The 21,682-nt window shown below is 40.9% G+C and overlaps 1 protein-coding gene across 1 annotated transcript; it reads right to left on the bottom strand.

Annotated features, from left to right (window-relative positions):
* Nucleotides 1-1,212: 1,212 nt before the first annotated feature.
* On the bottom strand, nucleotides 1,213-3,628 carry LOC127636385 (E3 SUMO-protein ligase ZBED1-like). Its single transcript, XM_052116833.1, has 4 exons — nucleotides 3,025-3,628; nucleotides 2,353-2,860; nucleotides 1,849-2,035; nucleotides 1,213-1,686 (listed from the first exon to the last, which is right to left on the bottom strand). The coding sequence occupies exons 1-4, from the start codon at nucleotides 3,626-3,628 to the stop codon at nucleotides 1,213-1,215; spliced, it is 1,773 nt and encodes a 590-aa protein (XP_051972793.1).
* Between the last annotated feature and the right edge of the window lie 18,054 nt (nucleotides 3,629-21,682).

The following is a 21,682-nucleotide window of genomic DNA, read 5'->3' as shown; positions in this document are numbered from 1 at the left end:
CGCAGGAGAAGGGGTCAGATGCAATACCTTGTAGATTGGGAGGGATATGGCTCGGAGGAGAGATCGTGGGTAGCAACTAAGGGCATCTTGGATCCATCACTCATCATAGACTTCCACCAAGCCCACCCGAATCGTCCAGCACCCAGACCAAGGGGTCGTCCTAGAAGAGGAACACCTGGAGGTGTTCCTAGGGGAGGGGAATCTGTAACGTTTAATCAGGCACCAGTCCACCAGAGGGAACCATCACCTGAATTTTGAACTCTGTTACTTCCTGTTCCTGCCACATCAGTTCCTGTCTTGTCATTTCCTGTTACTCTGTATTTAAGCCTTGTGCTATCACTGCCTTATTGCGTAGTATTGCCAGTTCTCTGCCTTACTAAGCATCCTACTATCCTGTTTGAGTTACTGTTATGATCATTGTTTTGTTTCCTGACTCATGCTTTTGGATTGCTGTTTTCTGGAGTTGTCTGCCTTTGGATTGTTTTACATGTGCTCTGACCTATGCCTGTGACCTGACCTCGAATTGTGACTGTTGTTTGGATTCTTTGCACAGATCCTTAATAAAGACCCGCTTATGGATTCTACTCAGCCTACATCTACTTTACAATATCACATGAGAGGGTGAGTAAAACTAATTATAAAAAGAAAACACAATTATCAGATATTCATTAAGGTGATCTGAACTGTTTTATAGCATATCTAATTTCGGTAACATAAGTGTTCGATTGGGTTCTGATATAATTCTGACAGCAGAAAAATGAATCCTAAATGCAAATAATGAAATACATCTAGTCATATAAATGTATTTTTAGTAGAGGTGGGCATAGATTATTTTTTTTAATCTAGATTAATCTAGATTAATCTTGGAATTAATCTAGATTAATCTAGATTAAAATGGCTCATTTGAATTTTGCTGGAGGCATGCAGAATATGTGTGCTACCCACTAAAAGTAAGTCCCTGAGAACGGATTTCTCAAGCCAGGTGGTGCATTAGACCAGGGGCTCGTCTCCTGTTTCCAAAATGCATCACAAACTGCTTGAGAAAGCTGTTCTACTATGATAATTGGTGATGAAAATAAATCATGCTCAATCAGATGTACTTGTTTACTAACTGTTTATTCAGTTAAACATGAATTTTGAACTGTAGGCCTATATAAGAGGTCGTGATGAACTGTTTTACAGTCAGTAGCTTTGTGTCAATCAGTCCAAGCTCTATTTCTCCTTCTTCCACCAGTCACTCAGGCAGACCAGCTTGTTCACATTTTCTGATGACAAATGAGATCTCCTCTTCTGCACAATATGGCCTGCTAAAGAAAAAAGTCTCTCGCATGGGACAGTTGTGGCAGGAGTCCCCAAGTATTTACGGGCAATGTGGGCCATCTTACCATAGACAGCAGTGTGCTCCGACCACCACTTCAGTGGGCACTGATCTAGACTGGCACTGGGCTGTACCTTGTACCTCTCAACAGTATTGTTTTCTGGTGTCTCCTCATCTGATTCTGAGTCTGATCCCATCAGTAGCAGGGCTGTTTTCTTCTTGGGTGGCTCAGGGTTCTCCTCCCCGAGTGGCTGCAGAGCAGGTTCTTCTCCCTTCACCAACTCACTTAGCTTTGCCCACACTGCCTCCCTCTCTGCTCTGGGCAAGCACTTGAGTTCCTTAAATCGTGGATCTAGAGCAGTCGCCACCTTTGATGAATAAAAAATTATAATTATTGATTGATGAATATTTCACTTTCCAAATCCAGCCTCCATATTTCTTCATGACTCATCTATTCATTGACCGATCTACTGGCTTAACAGTCTATAATGGTCAAACAATGCAGTTATCTTCTGGTCAGTCTGACATACCTTAAGCCATTCCAGGTTTATTTTCTCACTCCGCTGGTTGAGGTCCTTGGTGAAGGCAGCCTTGAATCGCACAATATAGGCAGGATCATCATCTGAGATCTTCATCGCGTGCTGGAGGTGGCACAGGGCAGGTAGAACCACAGAGCAGGATACATATTTATCCCCACCAAGGAGCTCAGTGATGTACCTACACACACAGACAGACAGACAGACAGACAGACACACACACACACACACACACACACACAGCACACACACACACACACACACACACACACACACACACACAGAGAGACAAACAGACAGACAGACACACACACACACACACCACACACACAGAAATAGAGCAATAAATAATTAATGACTGATTAATTTAACTCAGATTACACATGTTTTAAGTTCTTAATCACATTACATTTAAGGGCACGTGTTTCTTAAATACAAAGTGACATTTAAAATAACTTGTATGCCAATTTATGAACACGCTATCTTTGTAGACCATACCTGCATGGCTCCAGCAGTTTCTCTAGCTTTGCCAACTTCTCATATTCAGCATTTGTTGGGAGGGCCAGATTGTGCTTCTGCTGAGACAGCGTTGTGTGCAGTGCGTCTTTGTTGCGCATCACGCGCTTGATCATCTCAAGGTTGGAATTCCACCGTGTTGGAACATCTTGCACGAGTTGCTCCTGAACTTGTCCAAGGGAGGCTTGCTGGACATTCAGCTCATCTGAGTTGGCCGGACTATGTTTGAAATGTCCGACCACTTTACGGCACTTGGCCAGTGCACCATCAAAACCACCTTCCCGAAGTGACATTACAATAGCTCTCTGTACAACATGCGCAACACAGGGCAAATGCTCGAATGGCAGTATCCTCCCTGCTGCCACCATATTAGGAGTGCTGTCTGTTCCAATAGTGCTGATTTTATCAGCTATCCCCCACTGATTAGCGACGTCGAGAAACTGCCTGGCACACTCTTCTGCAAAGTGACGCGTCTCTGTTTTGATCACACCTAACGGACAGACAAAGTAGATCAGAATAAGTTCACTACTAGTAAACAACTAGCAATCATCAAGAAGCAAACATAATGTGGTGGTAATTCGTGATGTCATGGTAATTAATAGGCTAAGTAATTAAATTAAATGATGTAATTTAAAATTACATAACGTAGCCTACCTAAAGCGAAGGAATGAAGTTCCCAGCTGGCATCGATGATGTGTACAGTAACGCCGAGGTAGTTATCGTTGTTGACAGATGTCCAATGGTCCCCAGTCAGTGCTACAGACCTCGCCTCTATCATCTTCTCATCTTTTACGGCTTTCTCTGTGGCATGCTGGTCATGTATTCTCCTCATGATAGTTCGCCTCACAGGTAGTTTGTAAGATGGGTCACCTGTGGCCGCCTGGAGAACAAGCTCGAGCCCATCATCTTCAACCACGCTGATGGGCCGGCAGCTGGTGGCAATCCACTGAGCGAGGAGATTAGTTAGCTTGGCTGATAGAGCTGTGCTGAGGGGCTTGCCTCGGTTGCACTCAAACAAAGTAGTTTGACGACGACTCTTCTCCAGCGCTACATCAGTGCTTGGCCCGGCATCAACCGCATTAGCTAAGGGATGCTTTGCGTTTAGGTGGTACTTGAGACTGGAAGAACTCCTACAGTAAACTAATTCCGCATCGCAGAAGGTGCAAACAACCTTAGTTTTGTCAAAGTTTCCATTGGGAAGCTTCTTAAAAATAAATTTTCCCTGAAGCAAACCCGGCGGCTTCCTGGCTGCATCCATGTTAGCACGTTTGATGTGGTAATTTCACAGTAGGCATACACACACACACAGATTCGAAGACTCATTCTCGCCCCCTACAGTGCAATTCGGCTAGGTATACATCCGCGCTAAAATATCAAGTGAAAGTCATCATAGCTTGCGTAGTATAGACCCAGCTCCCAACCCAACTTTGAGAATAGATTAACGGCGATATTTTTTTTATCGCCCGATAAGAGTCTCACGTTAACGCCGATAACGGCCCACCACTAATTTTTAGAATATCAATGCAAATAGGCTCATCTACTTTTAAAAGGAATGAGAAAACATGTCCCATAACTTTTATGATGACATCAAAGGAAGTCAAACCACCTTACTAAACAAAAAACCAGATGGAGGGAACGAGACCTTGTGTCGATGTAGTGACACTAGCGGTTTGCTCTTGAGAGCCCCAATCACCTTTGCTTTATTCAGAAAAGGCCAATGAAAACTTGCACGTGGAATTTGTATGCCGCTCTCCGCCCCGGACATACGGGTATAAAAGGAGATGGTGTGCACCACTCATTCAGATTTGTGCTGAGGAGCCGAGAGAGTCCCGGACATGTCAGAGGTCAGTTCAGCACCTGGCAGGAGGGACACAACGTCTCATTCCCTCCATCAGGGAACAGAGGTTACATCAGTAACCAAGATGTTCCCTGTCTGTCACTCACTCGACGTTGTGTCGATGTAGTGACACTAGGGGTGCCTATACAAAACACCGCAGGTGCTGAGCCTTGTCACAAGGTATGGAGGAGCAGACACAGGAAAGCTGCTGCGTGCCTCGCAGCGAGCGCTCGACCACGTTGTGACCTTCCAGCTAGTTAGGTAAGGCAACTACCTGGTCCTGTTAAGGGTGGGATGAGTCACTTATCCAAGGAGGCTACAGGCGGTGGCCTTTCCTGATTTTTGTATTAAGCAATTTCCTGCCGAGCACCTGCTACAATAGTGCTGGGGAAGTGCTCCTCCCTCTACAGGAGGGAGAGCACTAAGGAGTCCACATCCTACAGGAGGGAGGTTAACATATGGAGAATACCTCACATGGACTTACTGATGGGGAAGTTCACATATGGAATAAAACCACTGGGAGGACCCTATCTACGGTGAGGCTACACAGCAACAGTGGCTGAGGCAAAAACACAGGGTTCACCTGAAGGCAAACTGAACAGTGGAAATGCATCATCAAGGATTACCAAGAGGGAATCACCACATATGGAGCACTGAGCCAAGTACGCAGGCATATCTGAAAAGGGGCATACCACGAGTACTGGGCCTAGCAGCGTTATTCCTCCACTGAGTTCGTCACCAAGTAGTGCTTAAGAAATGAAAGAGGCATCTGGGTTCACCAGTTGTGGGGAACTGTTGTGGATAAGATAGCGCACATTATCACCTTGAAAGGGGAAAGGCACAAATGTAAGCGATACAACCGACCGGCTGCCCGGCATACCTGTTGTTACACCATAACACTCGGGTTGAAACCAGTTCTATGGGCAGGTTGTAGAACCTTGCAAAAGTATTGGGTGTAGCCCAACCCACTGCTGCATATGTCTGTTAGAGAGGCACACCTCACCAGTGCCCAAGAGGACACAACACCTCTAGTGGAGTGCGCCCAGACTCCCAAGGGGCACAGCAGGTCTTGTGATTGGTAAGCCAAAGAAATGGCATCCACAATCCAATGGGCCAGCCTCTGTTTGCTGCCCTCCAACAGACAAAGAGCTGCTCCGAGCATCTAAAGCTCTGTGTGTGGTCCATATAGATGCACAGGGCATGAACTGGACACAGCAATGACAAGACCAGGTCTCCTCCTCTGAAGGGAGCACTTGCAGGTTCACCACCAGATTCTGATAGGGAGTGGTGGGAACTTTGTACACATAACCGGGCAGGGTTCTCAAGACCACATGAGAGTGTGCAGGCCCGAACTCCAGGCATTTGGAGGTGACAGAGCACCTGTGGTGCCCAACCCTCTTGAAAGAAGTGATCGCCACCAGGAGGGCCGTCTTCAGAGACAAAATGCTGAGATCGGCCTGCTCCAGGGGCTCAAAAGGGGCTCTCTGTATGGCAGGTAGGACCACAGAGAGATCCCAAGAGGGAATCAGGTGCAGCCTAGGAGGATTCAATCTCCTGCCACCGTGAGGGTCTCCCATCCAGTTTATCATGATATGCTGTTCTAGCAGCCATGTACACTTCTCCGGTTCCTCCTGTAGGAAGGACAACACAGACCCTACCGCACATCTCTGTGAATCTTCCCCACAGGAAGAACACCAATTTGCAAAGAGTTGCCACTTCAGAGCATATAGAGCATATGTGTCCTGTCCAGGAGCCAGAGGTGGAGGTTCCAGAGGTCTGGCCACAGGTGCCGGAGCATGCCCCACCCCTGAGTGAGAAGGTCCTGCCTCAGGGGAATGCACCAGGGAGCGGCTACTGCCAGGAGCATCAGGTCTAAGAACCAAGTCCAGTTCGGCCAGTATGGCGCAACCATCTGGACTTGCTGCCCATCCTCCCTGAATTTGCACAATGTCTGTGCAATGAGGCTCACTGAGGGAAATTATGTATGTACGCCTATTTGTGCAGCCCCCGATGCCAGCTGTGCACCAAGGAATCCACGCCGAGGAGAGCCTCAGACAGGGAATTCCAAAGGAGGTAATGAGAGGAATCTCGGAAGGCAAACATGTCCACCTACACCTCCCCAAATCTCTCCCAAATTAGCTGGACTGAGTGGGGTTGGAGTCTCAACTGTCTGCAGAGCATTACCTGTCGTAAGAGCGCTTAATGGTTGAGGATGCCCGGGAGGTGAGTGGCTCGCAGAGACTTCAACGTCTGCTGACTCTAAAGGAGGAGGCGACAGGCAAGTTGTGATATGCGACATGAGCATACACTGTTCTGGTGGTTCATGTACACTACGAACGCTGTGTTGTCCGTCCGGACCAACAAGTATTTGCCCTGAATCAACGGCCTAAGCCTCTTACCAGGACGGACCGGATCAGGAAGCAACCAAGGTGGCTCTCTGCTTCACAAAGAAGGAAGAGAGCCATGACTGCAACTTTCTCATGGCCATGTTCTCACAGTGAGAAAATGACTCCTTCACAAATGCTGCCTCAGTGTGCTGGTGACTCAAGCACTCAAGACAGATTTCGTGGCCATCCGGTGGGAGGAGATAACGGCCACACCCAGTAGCACAAAGGCAAAAAGACGCCAATCATTTGTGCGAGCTCTTTAGGGAAAATATACTCTTTTACACCTGTGAACTCAGCCACCGAAGAGCCCAGGGGAAGCACAACACTCGACCGTGCGAGGGTGACCGCTGATATGCGCCGTAATTCCAGCTGCAGACAGCAAGGTGGAATTACTCTGCTCTGAAGAATAATTCTGAAAGGGTGGTGCACGCCATCTCCTTTTATACCCATATGTCCGGGGCAGAGAGCGGCATGCAAATTCCACTCACCGATTTTCATTTGCCTTTTCTGAATAAAGCAAATGTGTTTGGGGCTCTCAAGAACAAACCCCTAGTGTCACTACATCGACACACTGTCAAGTCAGTGACAGACAGGGAACTAGAGCTTCCAGTGAACCTCTATCAGATTCTCGAACCCCACAACAGGCAGACTGTCTTGTAATTTGCTGAACAAACAAAAAATAATGGCCGATCTAAATGGCCTGGGGGCAGATAATTGCAAGGATTTGTAATGGCCATTGATTTTTGACTCCCCCTACAAATGAATGGGATGGAAAAAGGTCTGATTTGGTGTAGGAGTGATATGGCAGGCATATGATATGGTTCTTACACACTGCTGAACCTCACGCCCCCTTCCAATCGATGCTTTTACCAAGAATGTCAAAGTGAAGACTGATTGTTTCCCACCTCTGGCTGCAACTGCAAAGAAAATGCCTCTGTTATTGAATCAGCCACAAATTACGCCTCACCTACCTCCTCTTCTTATCTGCTTCTGTCAAGAGGGATTCCGAATAACGAGTGAGAATACAGTTGACTTTTAATTTAACAACTGAACTGACAGTAATGTAGAGCATTTGAGTGAGTGGGTGAATTGCAGTATGTGGATGTATTTATCACGTGCGGTGAAGGTCACTCTGAAAGTTGTCTATGAACACTAATTTGTTCAGGTTTAAAACAAAATGTCTGGGGTGCGTTCATTTTAAACAAATTACCGTTGGGCAGAAAATATGTCACACTGTGTCCTAACTAGGTGGTATAAGACAAGCAATTTGTTTCCAGCGACAAGCAATTTGTCTGTCAAACTGAATGCAAACTTCTGCACAATGTGACACAATTACAGGCAAACAGAAGATATTTAATGTTTATTCTTCAGTTATGTGGAGTGGATCAATGAGATTTCACTGTGGGTGGGGCTACCCAGTCTAATCACACTGTGAATTCGGTAACAGTAAATAGAAAGTGGAAGTGAAATTGGTTTCTGCTTATTGAAATTCGAATCACTGCCACCCCTGGTGGAAGTGTTGTTTAACATATGGGCATGTTTAAGCTCCTGTTTCCAGGTGAATTGTCCACAGAGTGGGGCCAAAATCAAGTTGAATTTTAGTTGTAAAGGATGTAATACAGTCAACAGGAATGCATATTTTAATAACTCAACCCCTAACTCAAACTCCAACTCTAACTCCACTCCTAGTAGAGTAAAAATGTAACTTTAGGGTGAAAATGCAACCTCCGAATCAAGCTAACCATTGTTTATTTGAACATGATTACTTCCTGGTTCCCACAGGACCAGAATCTGTGTCTCGAGGGTTGCTTGCAAAAAGCACAATCAGTAGCATTAGAAGGAAATGTGTTCCCGTTTGAATTGATGCAGAAATGTCACATAGGGGATGTCGGTTGTCAGTAATTCAGCAGAATGGGCTTGATTTCAGGATACATTAACTTTTGGAAGCTTATGTTGATTTGCTGTATTAATCATAGTGACCCAGTGCAATGGCACAGAAATAGAAACCAAGTGATCAACAAAATGTTCTGTTGTGGTCGTGGCAAAAACAGCTTTTAATGCTTGTTGCTTTATAACACAGTGTTAGCTAACAAAAACATTTAAAAAAATTGACAGTGGTAAATAAAGGGTCCTCTACACAAGTGCACCACTTTACAGACAGTCACATCAAAAGTGTACTGAATGTGCAGCTTTTAGAGGGCCACATAGGTTCATCTTTTACATATATACAAAGCAATGGCAAACTACATTTATGTACTCTTTTCTTATTCTTTTCTTTTTTTGACAGATTTTACATTGGACATCAAATTGTGACCCAAAAAAAATGTATTGCACAAAACTGTTAAAATGTCCTTTTATATAAGATATATGTTATTACTACAAACTGCATAGAAATGGTTGGACACACACCTTTTCATGGATATCAAATGCATGAATATTGTTTTATTCTGCAACCCCAATGATACAGATCAATACCTCTGGGTTTGTATTTTTCATTTCAGGTCATAAACCTTGAGGGAACTGTCATTTATAATGGACAAGTCAAGTGCTCTTGTGGTTACTAAAATCTTATTTCATCTGAAGGCCATGAAATCAACTGAATGACTGAAATATTACAAGAACATAATTTGCAAGAATTATGTTGATAATTCTAACAAATATTTAAAGTTTTTCCTTAAAGTATATAGTATATATAAAAACACATTTGATTTAAGCATAAATCTCACTTTTCTTTCTTTTTTCTGTGGAAAAAAAATACTTAATATCTTATTTGTTGTTATTATATTCTCAAGTACAAACTTTACTTGCCATCTCCAATATTTTCCCTGGAATTCTGGATGTTTTAAGGACAACATACCACCACTTGTCAAATTTTCTGTATTTCCTCCCTCTCAAAGTGGCTGAAAATGGCACCGGCATTCTATCTCAAAATCTGAGAGTGATGAAAACAGTGAGATGAAAGCTTTGCAACAAGTGCAATAAATGTAGTCTTCTGCATATTTTTTTTTAAATATCTTTTTTAAAAATCCCCACCATCATCCAAGGGGACTTTCAGTCCTATTTGACCTATTTTAGCTCTAGCATGTGTGTCAAATCCGTTATATGTATATGCATATATACAGTAGCTCTGGAAACAATTAAGAGACCACTGCAAAATTAGCAGCTTCTCTGGATTTAATATTTATAGGTATGTGTTTGAGTAAAATGAAAATATTTGTTTATTCTATAAAGTACTGACAACATTTCTCCCAAATTCCAAATAAAAATATTGTCATTTAGAACATTTATTTGCAGAAAATGATAACTGGGCAAAATAACAAAAACAATGCCGTATTTTTAGATCTCGAATAATGCAAAGAAAACATCCTGATTACTTTCGTATCATCCGTTCCCTGATGGAGGGATCAAGACGTTGTGTCGATGTAGTGACAATAGGAGTCACCCTTGGGAGCCCCAAACACCTTTGACCTTTGAGAAAATGCCAATGGGTATTGGCGAGTGGAATTTGCATGCCACTCCCCCTGTTTAAAAGGAGCAGGCTTGCAACTACTCATACAGGTTTTGTGCTGAGGAGGTTCCTTCTGTGCGATTTCAGACACAGCGATTGTTCCACGACCGGGGAGGATGCCCTACCCAGGCTGCATACTCTGCGTTTAGAGAGCGGCGGTACTGCTGTACAGAACTAATTATCTAAATACTTACGACACTGAAATAAGAATCCACACAGGACTTTCAAGCTATGAAATAGCTAAAGTAAACTTTAATAAAATCTTGCTTTGGTTTATATTTCAGCATTATATATAATGTCCTTGTGGGACATTTTCCAGTTTTCACTGTAATAATTAATCAAAATGTTTCCAAACCTCTCTTATTGACAAATTCATCCAGATCTGACAAGAGCCCTTAAAGGCATAGTTCACCCAAAAATTACAATTCTCATTATTTACTCACCCTTGTGCCACACCAGATGTATATTACTTTATTTCATCTGCTGAACTCAAATTAAGATTTTCAGAAGAATTTCACAGCTCTTTTGGTTCACTCCATACAATGCAATTGAAAGGGTGGCAGCATTTTAAAGCTAAACAAAATCACATAAGTCAGCATTAAAGTAATCCAATAGACTCCAGTGGTTAAATCAGTATATTCAGAAGTGATGTGATAGGTGTGGATGAGAAACAGAGAAACAGATCACTTTCACATTCTTCTTCTTGTGTTTTTGGTGATTCACATTCTTCTCTGCATATCACCCCCTGCTGCCTAGCAAAAAAAATGACAAATATTGTTTCTCATGCACACCTATCATATCACTTCTGAAGATATGGATTTAACAATATTTTGTATTATGGAGTATTATGGATTACTTTTATGCTGCCTTTATGTGCTTTTTGGAGTATCAAAATTTTGGCCTACAGAGCTAAAATATTCTTCTAAAAATTTTAATTTGTGTTCTGCAAAATAATGGAAGTCATACACATCTGGGATGACATAAGGGTGAGTAAATGATGAGAGAATTAAAATTTTGGGGGAAACTATCTCTTTAAAGTGATACCTGAGCTATAATTTAATATTCTGTCATAATTTCCCTACCCTCATGTTGTTTCAAACCATTGTGAACAACGGTTTAACCTGTCTTTGCAGGTTAATTCTCCATTCTTCATTTAGAAAATCTGCTCCCTTGTTTATAATGCATGGGTTATGCTTGCAGTCTAATGAATAAGCATGCACTGCTTCAGACAATCAGTTTCTGTGCTAGGATGTGCAGTCCTGGAATGTATATATGCCAGTGTTAGCCACAGGAATTGGGGGAAAACATAAGTGAAATTTCAGGAAGTGAAAAAAGCTATTTTTATCGCATTAAACATTTAACTATAAATCTCAGAAATTAATGTGTTAAATTTCCCAGTCCTAATTAAAAAAGTATTTGTAAACTTTCTGGTTGTCAAATGTAGCGGATAATGTTGTGGGCAAAGAAAATTACTTAGTTTTAGAAGAGCTCTTGATTGCAGATGCCACTTTTTGGGGCCACTGTACAGGTGAAACTCGAAAAATTACAATATCGTGCAAAAGTTCATTAATTTCAGTAATTCGACTTAAAAGGTGAAACTAATATATTATATAGACTCATTACAAGCAAAGTAAGATATTTCAAGCCTTTATTTGATATAATTTTTATGATTATGGCTTACAGCTTATGAAAACCCCAAATTCAGAATCTCAGAAAATTAGAATATTGTGAAAAGGTTCACTATTGTAAGCTCAAAGTGTCACACTCTAATCAGCTAAACACCTGCAAAGGGTTCCTGAGCCTTTAAATGGTCTCTCAGTCTGGTTCAGTTGAATTCACAATCATGGGGAAGACTGCTGACCTGACAGTTGTGCAGAAAACCATCATTGACACCCTCCACAAGGAGGGAAAGCCTCAAAAGGTAATTGCAAAAGAAGTTGGATGTTCTCAAAGTGCTGTTATCACAGCACATTAATAGAAAGTTAAGTGGAAGGGAAAAGTGTGGAAGAAAAAGGTGCACAAGCAGCAGGGATGACCGTAGCCTGGAGAGGATTGTCAGGAAAAGGCCATTCAAATGTGTGGGGGAGCTTCACAAGGAGTGGACTGAGGCTGGAGTTACTGCATCAAGAGCCACCACACACAGACGGGTCCTGGACATGGGCTTCAAATGTCAAACGTCTTACCTGGGCTAAAGAAAAAAAGAACTGGTCTGTTGCTCAGTGGTCCAAAGTCCTCTTTTCTGATGAGAGCAAATTTTGCATCTCATTTGGAAACCAAGGTCCCAGAGTCTGGAGGAAGAATGGAGAGGCACACAATCCAAGATGCTTGAAGTCCAGTGTGAAGTTTCCACAGTCTGTGTTGGTTTGGGGAGCCATGTCATCGGCTGGTGTTGGTCCACTGTGCTTTATTAAGTCCAGAGTCAACGCAGCCATCTACCGGGACATTTTAGAGCACTTCATGCTTCCTTCAGCAGACAAGCTTTATGGAGATGCTGACTTCATTTTCCAGCAGGACTTGGCACCTGCCCACACTGCCAAAAGTACCAAAACCTGGTTCAATGACCATGGTATTACTGTGCTTGATTGGCCAGCAAACTCGCCTGACCTGAACCCCATAGAGAATCTATGGGGCATTGCCAAGAGAAAGATGAGAGACATGAGACCAAACAATGCAGAAGAGCTGAAGGCCGCTATTGAAGCATCTTGGTCTTCCATAACACCTCAGCAGTGCCACAGGCTGATAGCATCCATGCCACGCCGCATTGAGGCAGTAATTAATGCAAAAGGGGCCCAAACCAAGTACTGAGTACATATGCATGATTAGACTTTTCAGAGGGCCGACATTTCTGTATTTAAAATCCTTTTTTTTTTTATTGATTTCATGTAATATTCTAATTTTCTGAGATTCTTAATTTGGGGTTTTCATAAGCTGTAAGCCATAATCATAAAAATTATATCAAATAAAGGCTTGAAATATCTTACTTTGCTTGTAATGAGTCTATATAATATATTAGTTTCACCTTTTAAGTCGAATTACTGAAATTAATGAACTTTGCACGATATTCTAATTTTTCGAGTTTCACCTGTATAATTACAAGATACTGTATGTAGACTATGTATGCTACTGTTAAAACATGCTAACATATCACAAGATACCATTGAATTTGTAGTTTGATGACCCTTTTTGATGTAGACATCAAGAAATGATTAATGCCACTCTCTCACACTAATCGCTTATCCAAGGTTCAGCCATTTAAGCCAACAGGAAATCCTTCCATGCAAAATGGGTGTGTCGTTGTATTCGGAATTCTTTCGGTCCTGTCTCACATGCTAATTCCACAGTGGCCCAGATAGAACATTTGAACCCCTGCTGAATGCTCCTCTCTCAAGGTGAGGTCCCCTGGTCAAAGCTGCGAGGCACTGTCACACCATAATCCCTCATGAAGGCCTTGAAGTGTTTGGGTTATCTCTGCCAAGGCAGCATAAGCATTGATTCCCTACACAGGCTGTCTTTGGGTGCAGACACAATTCTGAAAGCCAGACTTTTTTTCAGCGGGCACCTCAATGTATCGGATGTGACAGAGATTTAAAAGGATTAACCAGCCTTTAAAATTCACCACAGTTACAGTTTGCTGCTGAGAGGTGCGAGTAAGTTGTGAAGTAGTAAACTTCTAGGCAGCTCTAAATATAGCTTGCAGGGTATAATCCTTTTCTATCATGGATGTGGAATGCATACCATATTGCGGGATCTTGACTCTTATAAAATTTCTGGAGATTATTTGAAGTGACAAAGAAGAGAGTGATAAAGAAATAGCACATAAGTAGCTCATAGGGAAAAGAAGGGAAACATTACAGAAAAGTAGGGCTGTCGATTTAAAGTGTTAATTCAGTGTGAATAATTATATAAAAAATAACTCATTAAAAATGTTTGACATATAATCATGCCTCTGGACCATAATAAGGAATATTCATCTTCTTGGTCAACAGAGGGCAGTAAGCACAACTCCAGCTGAAAAGGCAAGGCACAGCTGTACCGCTCAAGATAACGACCGGGGCCGGGGCTGTGGACCTCTCTTGGGCTACCGGGCTGCAAAAGATATGCCTGTCTGGACAGAAAGGCCTGATGATGGATCTCCTGAATACTGGTGAGGGCTTGGAAGATCTCGGCCAGGTGTGAGGATTTCATGGTGACACTTCTTCCTCCAAAGCTCCTGGGTTTGCACCACTGTGAGAGCTTTTGGTTGGGGTGTAAGGAAGAAGCAGGAGGTGGCGAGTTCAGAAGGTTTATTTTATTTCACTCAAACAGAAAATAAACACACTTATTCTTGGTGTCGTTCCGACAGATCCCACGTCTGTGCATGAGTGGAGCTCTCTCTTGCTTCTTGTTCTCTGGGATGCTCTTAAAACCCCTCTCAAGCTCTCACTGCAATGAGAAACAGTTGTTACAAATAAGCACTGCTAGGTGATGATTCTTACAACATCCCTCTCTCGACCTCACTCTCTGCAGAACATCACTCAACCACACCCCCACCTCCACAAAATGATTTTGCAAGGCAATGTCTACATTAATCTGGATACATTTGAAAACTGTATTTTCGTTTCAAAATGCTCTCCGTCCACACAAGCATTTTCAAGCGTTTTCCAAAAGTTGCTCGTCCACACTGAAACTGAATATGAAAACGCTTGTATGTGGAAAATCCCTGATGCATGTACAGTCTGAAAGGCATTTGTTCTCATGTTCTGTCGCTGGACACTAATTCCGACTAAACTTCCCTTCGCCTTTGAAGGAACGCAGTGTGATGTTTGTACAAAGTAACATTTAGTTTTTGACAATGCTTTCAAAGTGAGTATCAAGTACAACAGCTCCGCTTTAACATGATCCGCCATCTTGATTGTTTTGGTTGGATAGATCACATGACTGCGTCACATGAAAACAAATACGTCATCATTTTCAGATATATATACGTTTTCACAGTCAATGCAGCTCATGCATCACATTTCAAGACTTCTGAGGGCACACAATAGGTTTTGGTGAGAAACAACTGAAGTTTCAGTTATTTTAAAGTCAAAATCTTGACGTCTGTTTAATATTCAAGTACGCTTGTGAGAAGTTAGTTCATTACTCACACCGAAAGCAAGTTTGTGAATGCCTTTCGAAGACTTGCAATATGACGCATGAGTTGCATGGACTACTTTTATGAAACTTTTGGGTCTTTTTTAAGCTTTAAAGTGAGTCCCTATTAGAGGTCAAACAATAGTTTTTGTTTTTATTGCAGATGTCGATATCCAGACAGTATGTGGCCGATATGATGGCAATATATCAGACACTTTAATATAATATTAAATTGTATATAAATAAATTGTCTAAAAAAAATTATTAACTTTTATTTAGCATTATATTTACTCAAACTTTAACACAAAGCTTTAACATAAAAAGTATGTTAAAAACAATTAAGATGTTGTGTGTTTTAGATGGTAGATAGCAGTTTCTCCTGGTTAAGTGTTCCCATTTAGTAATTGTTTGCACATAAATAAATTGTAATACATTATGAAGAAGGAAATAACAACAGTGCACACAGTTGTCCAGCAACTACGGATGTTATATATGCATTAGCAATCGCATTTTCACAAAAAGACAGAATTAAACAAATTCACAAACAATGCACAGTGAATATGACATTTATTTACTGTATAACGCACATGAAGCACTGTTACTTTGAAGTTTCTTGTGACAAGGAGGAAGGTGGGGCCGGGTCGTGAATGTGCGCGGCCAACCGCCAAACGGGCTAATCAGCCGAGGAGAGGGATAAAGCCAATTCAGATGCGGCAGTTTGGGAGAGAGAGAGAGAGCCACACGCAGCTGCCGGAGTTTGTGTTTTGTGTCTTTTTGTTTAAGTTTTCAATAAAATAATATTTTGATGCTTCGTCTGGTTCCCGCCTCCTCCTTGCCCATCTTTTATACATTACTGCCGAAACCTGGGAAGGAGGAGTGAGGCGCTGGTGTGAAGTCCTCACCACTTCATGACAGTGGAGTGTCTGCCCAAAGGAGCAGCCGCGGCCGTTCACCGTGGGATGGAGGAGTCACTGCAGGCCCCTGGACGCAGACGAACGACCGCCGTCCGGGAAGGGAACAGGATGAAGCCTCAAAGTAATATTTTATTGAAAACTTAAACAAAAAGTTACAAAACACAAACACGGCAGCTGTATGTGGCTCTCTCTCTACCGAACTGCCGCATGTGCTCCACTTTATCCTTCTCCTCGTCTGATTAGCCCGATTGGGGGCCAGATGTGTGCACTCATGGCATGGCCCCACCCTCCTTCTTGTCACATTACTTTCTAACTGTCATGCAGATCTGACCTCTTCCAGTTTACTCTGCCCAGATCTCCTGCTCGGAGTGTCATGAACTGACAGTCTCGCAACATTCGTGAGTCAGAGGGACTCAAGGCTATTATAAAACGCTCCATGGGGGGGAAAAGGATTTGTGCAGGTTCTGTGAGGTTTGTGAATAAAATCTGTTTAAATGAGATATCTGCATATTTGCAGATGATATTTGATCAAAGTTTTATTGATGTTTGCCTTTTTATCATTACACAAGAAAGATAGCAGTTACAGGGAACTGTTGAGAAGAGAGAAAGAATGAATGAAACACCTCATCCGCATCTGTCAAAGTTTTGATATCTTGGGCCATTTAAATGAGACTTTGCACGCTGGTCTATTATTGTGGTAACACGATGCACCTAACAGCAAAAAGAACTGCAATTGGCCATTTTCACTTGGAAGCAGCTGTTTATCTGCACCATCAAGGCTTGAGAAACAAATCTGCCAAATTGGCCGCTAATTTAAAAATAACAAATATCAGCCAATTTATTGGCCTCTGCTATATACAGGTGAAACTCGAAAAATTAGAATATCGTGCAAAAGTTCATTAATTTCAGTAATTCGACTTAAAAGGTGAAACTAATATATTATATAGACTCATTACAAGCAAAGTAAGATATTTCAAGCCTTTATTTGATATAAGTTTTATGATTATGGCTTACAGCTTATGAAAACCCCAAATTCAGAATCTCAGAAAATTAGAATATTACATGAAATCAATAAAAAAAAGGATTTTAAATACAGAAATGTCGGCCCTCTGAAAAGTCTAATCATTCATATGTACTCAGTACTTGGTTTGGGCCCCTTTTGCATTAATTACTGCCTCAATGCGGCGTGGCATGGATGCTATCAGCCTGTGGCACTGCTGAGGTGTTATGGAAGACCAAGATGCTTCAATAGCGGCCTTCAGCTCTTCTGCATTGTTTGGTCTCATGTCTCTCATCTTTCTCTTGGCAATGCCTCATAGATTCTCTATGGGGTTCAGGTCAGGCGAGTTTGCTGGCCAATCAAGCACAGTAATACCATGGTCATTGAACCAGGTTTTGGTACTTTTGGCAGTGTGGGCAGGTGCCAAGTCCTGCTGGAAAATGAAGTCAGCATCTCCATAAAGCTTGTCTGCTGAAGGAAGCATGAAGTGCTCTAAAATGTCCCGGTAGATGGCTGCGTTGACTCTGGACTTAATAAAGCACAGTGGACCAACACCAGCCGATGACATGGCTCCCCAAACCAACACAGACTGTGGAAACTTCACACTGGACTTCAAGCATCTTGGATTGTGTGCCTCTCCATTCTTCCTCCAGACTCTGGGACCTTGGTTTCCAAATGAGATGCAAAATTTGCTCTCATCAGAAAAGAGGACTTTGGACCACTGAGCAACAGACCAGTTCTTTTTTTCTTTAGCCCAGGTAAGACGTTTGACATTTGAAGCCCATGTCCAGGACCCGTCTGTGTGTGGTGGCTCTTGATGCAGTAACTCCAGCCTCAGTCCACTCCTTGTGAAGCTTTGCAGGTGTTTAGCTGATTAGAGTGTGACACTTTGAGCCTACAATACTGAACCTTTTCACAATATTCTAATTTTCTGAGATTCTGAATTTGGGGTTTTCATAAGCTGTAAGCCATAATCATAAAAATTATATCAAATAAAGGCTTGAAATATCTTACTTTGCTTGTAATGAGTCTATATAATATATTAGTTTCACCTTTTAAGTCGAATTACTGAAATTAATGAACTTTTGCACGATATTCTAATTTTTCGAGTTTCACCTGTATGTCAACCACTAGTTACTAATTCAAAATCGCCAAATGGTACATTCTTTTAAAAATCTGCATTTTTGTGTTTTGCATAAAGACATAGGAGTTGAAATGACATGAGGGTGAGTAAACAGAATTTTAATTTTTTATCATTTTGCTGTTGGCTGCTCTTGAGTCTTTGCTCATGCTCATGTAAAATAATCAAATAAAAATTATATTTATCTTGGAGCCATGCAAAAAAGACAAGAAAAAAACACTCTTCGATATGTTTTCACCTCCATCAGGCTGTATATTAAAAAAGAATAGGAAAAGTATTTGAATGTCAGGAAGAAAAAATAAAGACACAAGTCACTTTCAAGTATGATTAAATGAAGAAAATTGGGATGATGCAATTTAATATTACTGGTTAAATGACAATTGGAGCAATAACAGCTAAGAAAAAAAGAAGTTGAATGAGTCACAATGAGTGCAGAAAAGAAACATAAATACAAGATTATTTGGCCCCCAGTAATATCTATACAGGGCACTTCATTGAAGTTAGTTCATTAAAATACTCTCATAACCAGAGTAAACCATAAAAGTCCAGTCTTTTACTACTTGGCACCCAAGGCAAGATCACACTCAACAGCAGAGGTTAAAATATTTAATACTTTGTCAGAACCTGTGACCACTTTGTGTACTTTGGCTTGCTATACTTTGTCAGGAGAAAATGTATCCAGCCTCAAAAGCTCCATTACATAATAAGACAGTCTCTCTCCTCTCCCTCTCTCTCTCGGCTCAGTGATCATGATTTAATTCTGCAAACTAGGAATAGTTTGGCCAGAAATTTGAATTCTGTCATTATTTAATCAGAATCATGTCATATTCTGTTAATTATTCCATGGAACACAAAAGGAGAATTTTTTAAGAATATTTACACAGCACTTTCCATACATTACAGTTCATAGTAGTGAAGTCCATGTTTGATAAAACTCTAAAAAGGACTGAAAAGAAGCAGCTTCCTCCATAAATGTTGTCCATATACTGTATGTTTAGTTTGCAAAGTCTTAAGAAGTCGTATGAAATCTTTTTGTTGGAACAGTCTGAAATTTAAGCTGTTTACTGATCCAGAATTATAAAATGTTTGGCATGTATGATGTCGCACCCATTATTTTTAAATTACAATAGTGTTTGGAAATAGTTGATTGATAAAGATTTTTCAAAAATTTTTACTTTTGTGTTCCACAAACAAAGAAAGAACAGCACTTGGAGCAACATAGGGGTGAGGAAAATTTACATTTTGGGGCAATTATTCCTTTAATATTAATGCAACAAATTTAAAATCCTCAAAAATATATTATAAGGCAGAGGCTTTTTGCACTATCAACAGATAGAAATAGATGCTATTTACATCAAACAAAATGCTTGGCACAAAGTGTAAATAGTGTTAGATGCTATTTTGCACCCCTAAATTAATACTAACATACAGTATAGGGGCATCACTGCAGTGTGTTAATTGTGTTTATTTAGAGTCCTTCAGACACTCTACACCAACCTCTATACTCCTACTTACAACCTAACTCCTACCCTTGCAAAAATGGACCATGGTTTTACTACTACAGTCACCAATCGTAGTATCACCATGCTATTTGTAGTAAAATCATAGTAACCACAAAATTAAATGTGGTTACTATATAAACACCATATTACTGTAGTAACACCATGGTTATTTGCATTAAAACCATGGTTTCTGCCAAAAACCATGGTTACTACAATATTACCATAGTAAAACCATTGGTAATTTTACCCAGATTAAACCTTTCTCTCAACTCTCTGATAAGTAGAATTAAAGGAAATAATACGTGTGGTGATGGAAAACAGGATGGGAAAAATTGTGTCAAAAGAGCAATCGAAACACATCCAAACTGTTGTTACCCCTTTGACACTGCAGCAACACTAGGGGTGTACATTATCTTTAATTTCTCTGTTTCCACCAGACTATTTTGAGTGAGCATTCTACTGTAAAAGTTTTTATTTTTAATATTATTTATATTTTTATATTATTTAAAGCAGCTTCATTTATGAGCCTGCTGATCTATTATTTTAGATCAAATGAAAAGATACAAGTGAAGGCTCAAAGGATACTTCCATCAGTTATGATTTTTGTGTTTTCTCCTCTTAAATGCTGAGATCAATAATGGTTTACTCTCAGGCATACCTGAGGTTATGTGCAGCCAAGCGTGATGAGATAATTACTTTAAAATGCCGAGAGCTCAGTGGGTCTTAAGAGGTATTTTAATTTGGATGTGGTGCTGTCTGATTGCTTTTGTTTGCATTTGACTCTGAATGCCCTCTTATGATTTGTTTATCACAGTTGTAGACAACATGTTACATTTCAGGATATTAAAATTTAACATTCAGAATAGGAAATAACAAATACCTAGTAGAGTGAATACAGCAGCTTTTACAGTACAGTAAACCCTTCATTTGAGTAATAAAAGATGATAATTAGTGTACTTCTGAAATGTATGTTTGAAACAAATACAGAATTGTGTTTTTTTATTCAAAAACTTTTTTATTTCAGAATATAAATGTGTGCCGGGCAGATAAAAAATGAGTGGAAAAATCCCAAAGACTTCCATTGAAAAGATCCCCACACATAGGGATCAGGATGTCATAGAGACTTGGCAGTGGTCTCTTTTGACTCTTTTGAACCAGTAAGCAAACATCTTGCAACCACAGTAATGCCATCGCAACCAACTAGTAATATGCTAATAATCACCAAAAACAACACCCTGAAAAACATAAACAATTATCATAAAAATGTAATAGCCAACATTTTTTATACTTTATTCATTTATTCATTGTCGAGGAGAATCCAAAGACATTTTGACCAAGTGCAAGATCAAGATTTTTTACAGTTTTTAACTCTTAAATTAGACAAATATGACCCGAACATAACAGTAAACCCTACTGTGCTATATGCAAGATTGACAAGAATCGTTTGAAATGGGTACAGCAGTGCAAATTTAAAATATTGGAGAGTTGTCTGCCCGGCCCCAGACCTGAAGCTCATGCGGATTGACATGCAAATTAGTCAACTCAGCATCCGTTTAAAGGATTTCTGGGCTTTAAGATGTCTCCATCTTCCAAAGCATCTCAAATATTTATCCTTGTTTTTCTATGCCTCTGGTCATAGTAGTTTTTAGAAGGATGGCGAGGATTTTTAGGTCAGGTGGAATCTGTTATTTCCGATCCAATTTATTTGCTGGCTTCCTTGGCTGCAGCACGCTGTATTGTTTGCCTGCAAATTTGTTCAAATCTGGAAACCTGGTGGTGTCAAAATACTATTGGCAAGTATGCAGTGGGCGGATCACACAGGCCAAAACATAAACAGAAATTTCTGCCTGGAATGGAAACTTCAATGTAGAATATACTGGCTGTAGCATTGTTATTGGAGAAGCCAGTATT

Source organism: Xyrauchen texanus, chromosome 44 (assembly GCF_025860055.1).
Source record: "Xyrauchen texanus isolate HMW12.3.18 chromosome 44, RBS_HiC_50CHRs, whole genome shotgun sequence".
NCBI lineage: Eukaryota > Metazoa > Chordata > Actinopteri > Cypriniformes > Catostomidae > Xyrauchen > Xyrauchen texanus.
This window is presented reverse-complemented; position numbering and strand designations above follow the sequence as displayed.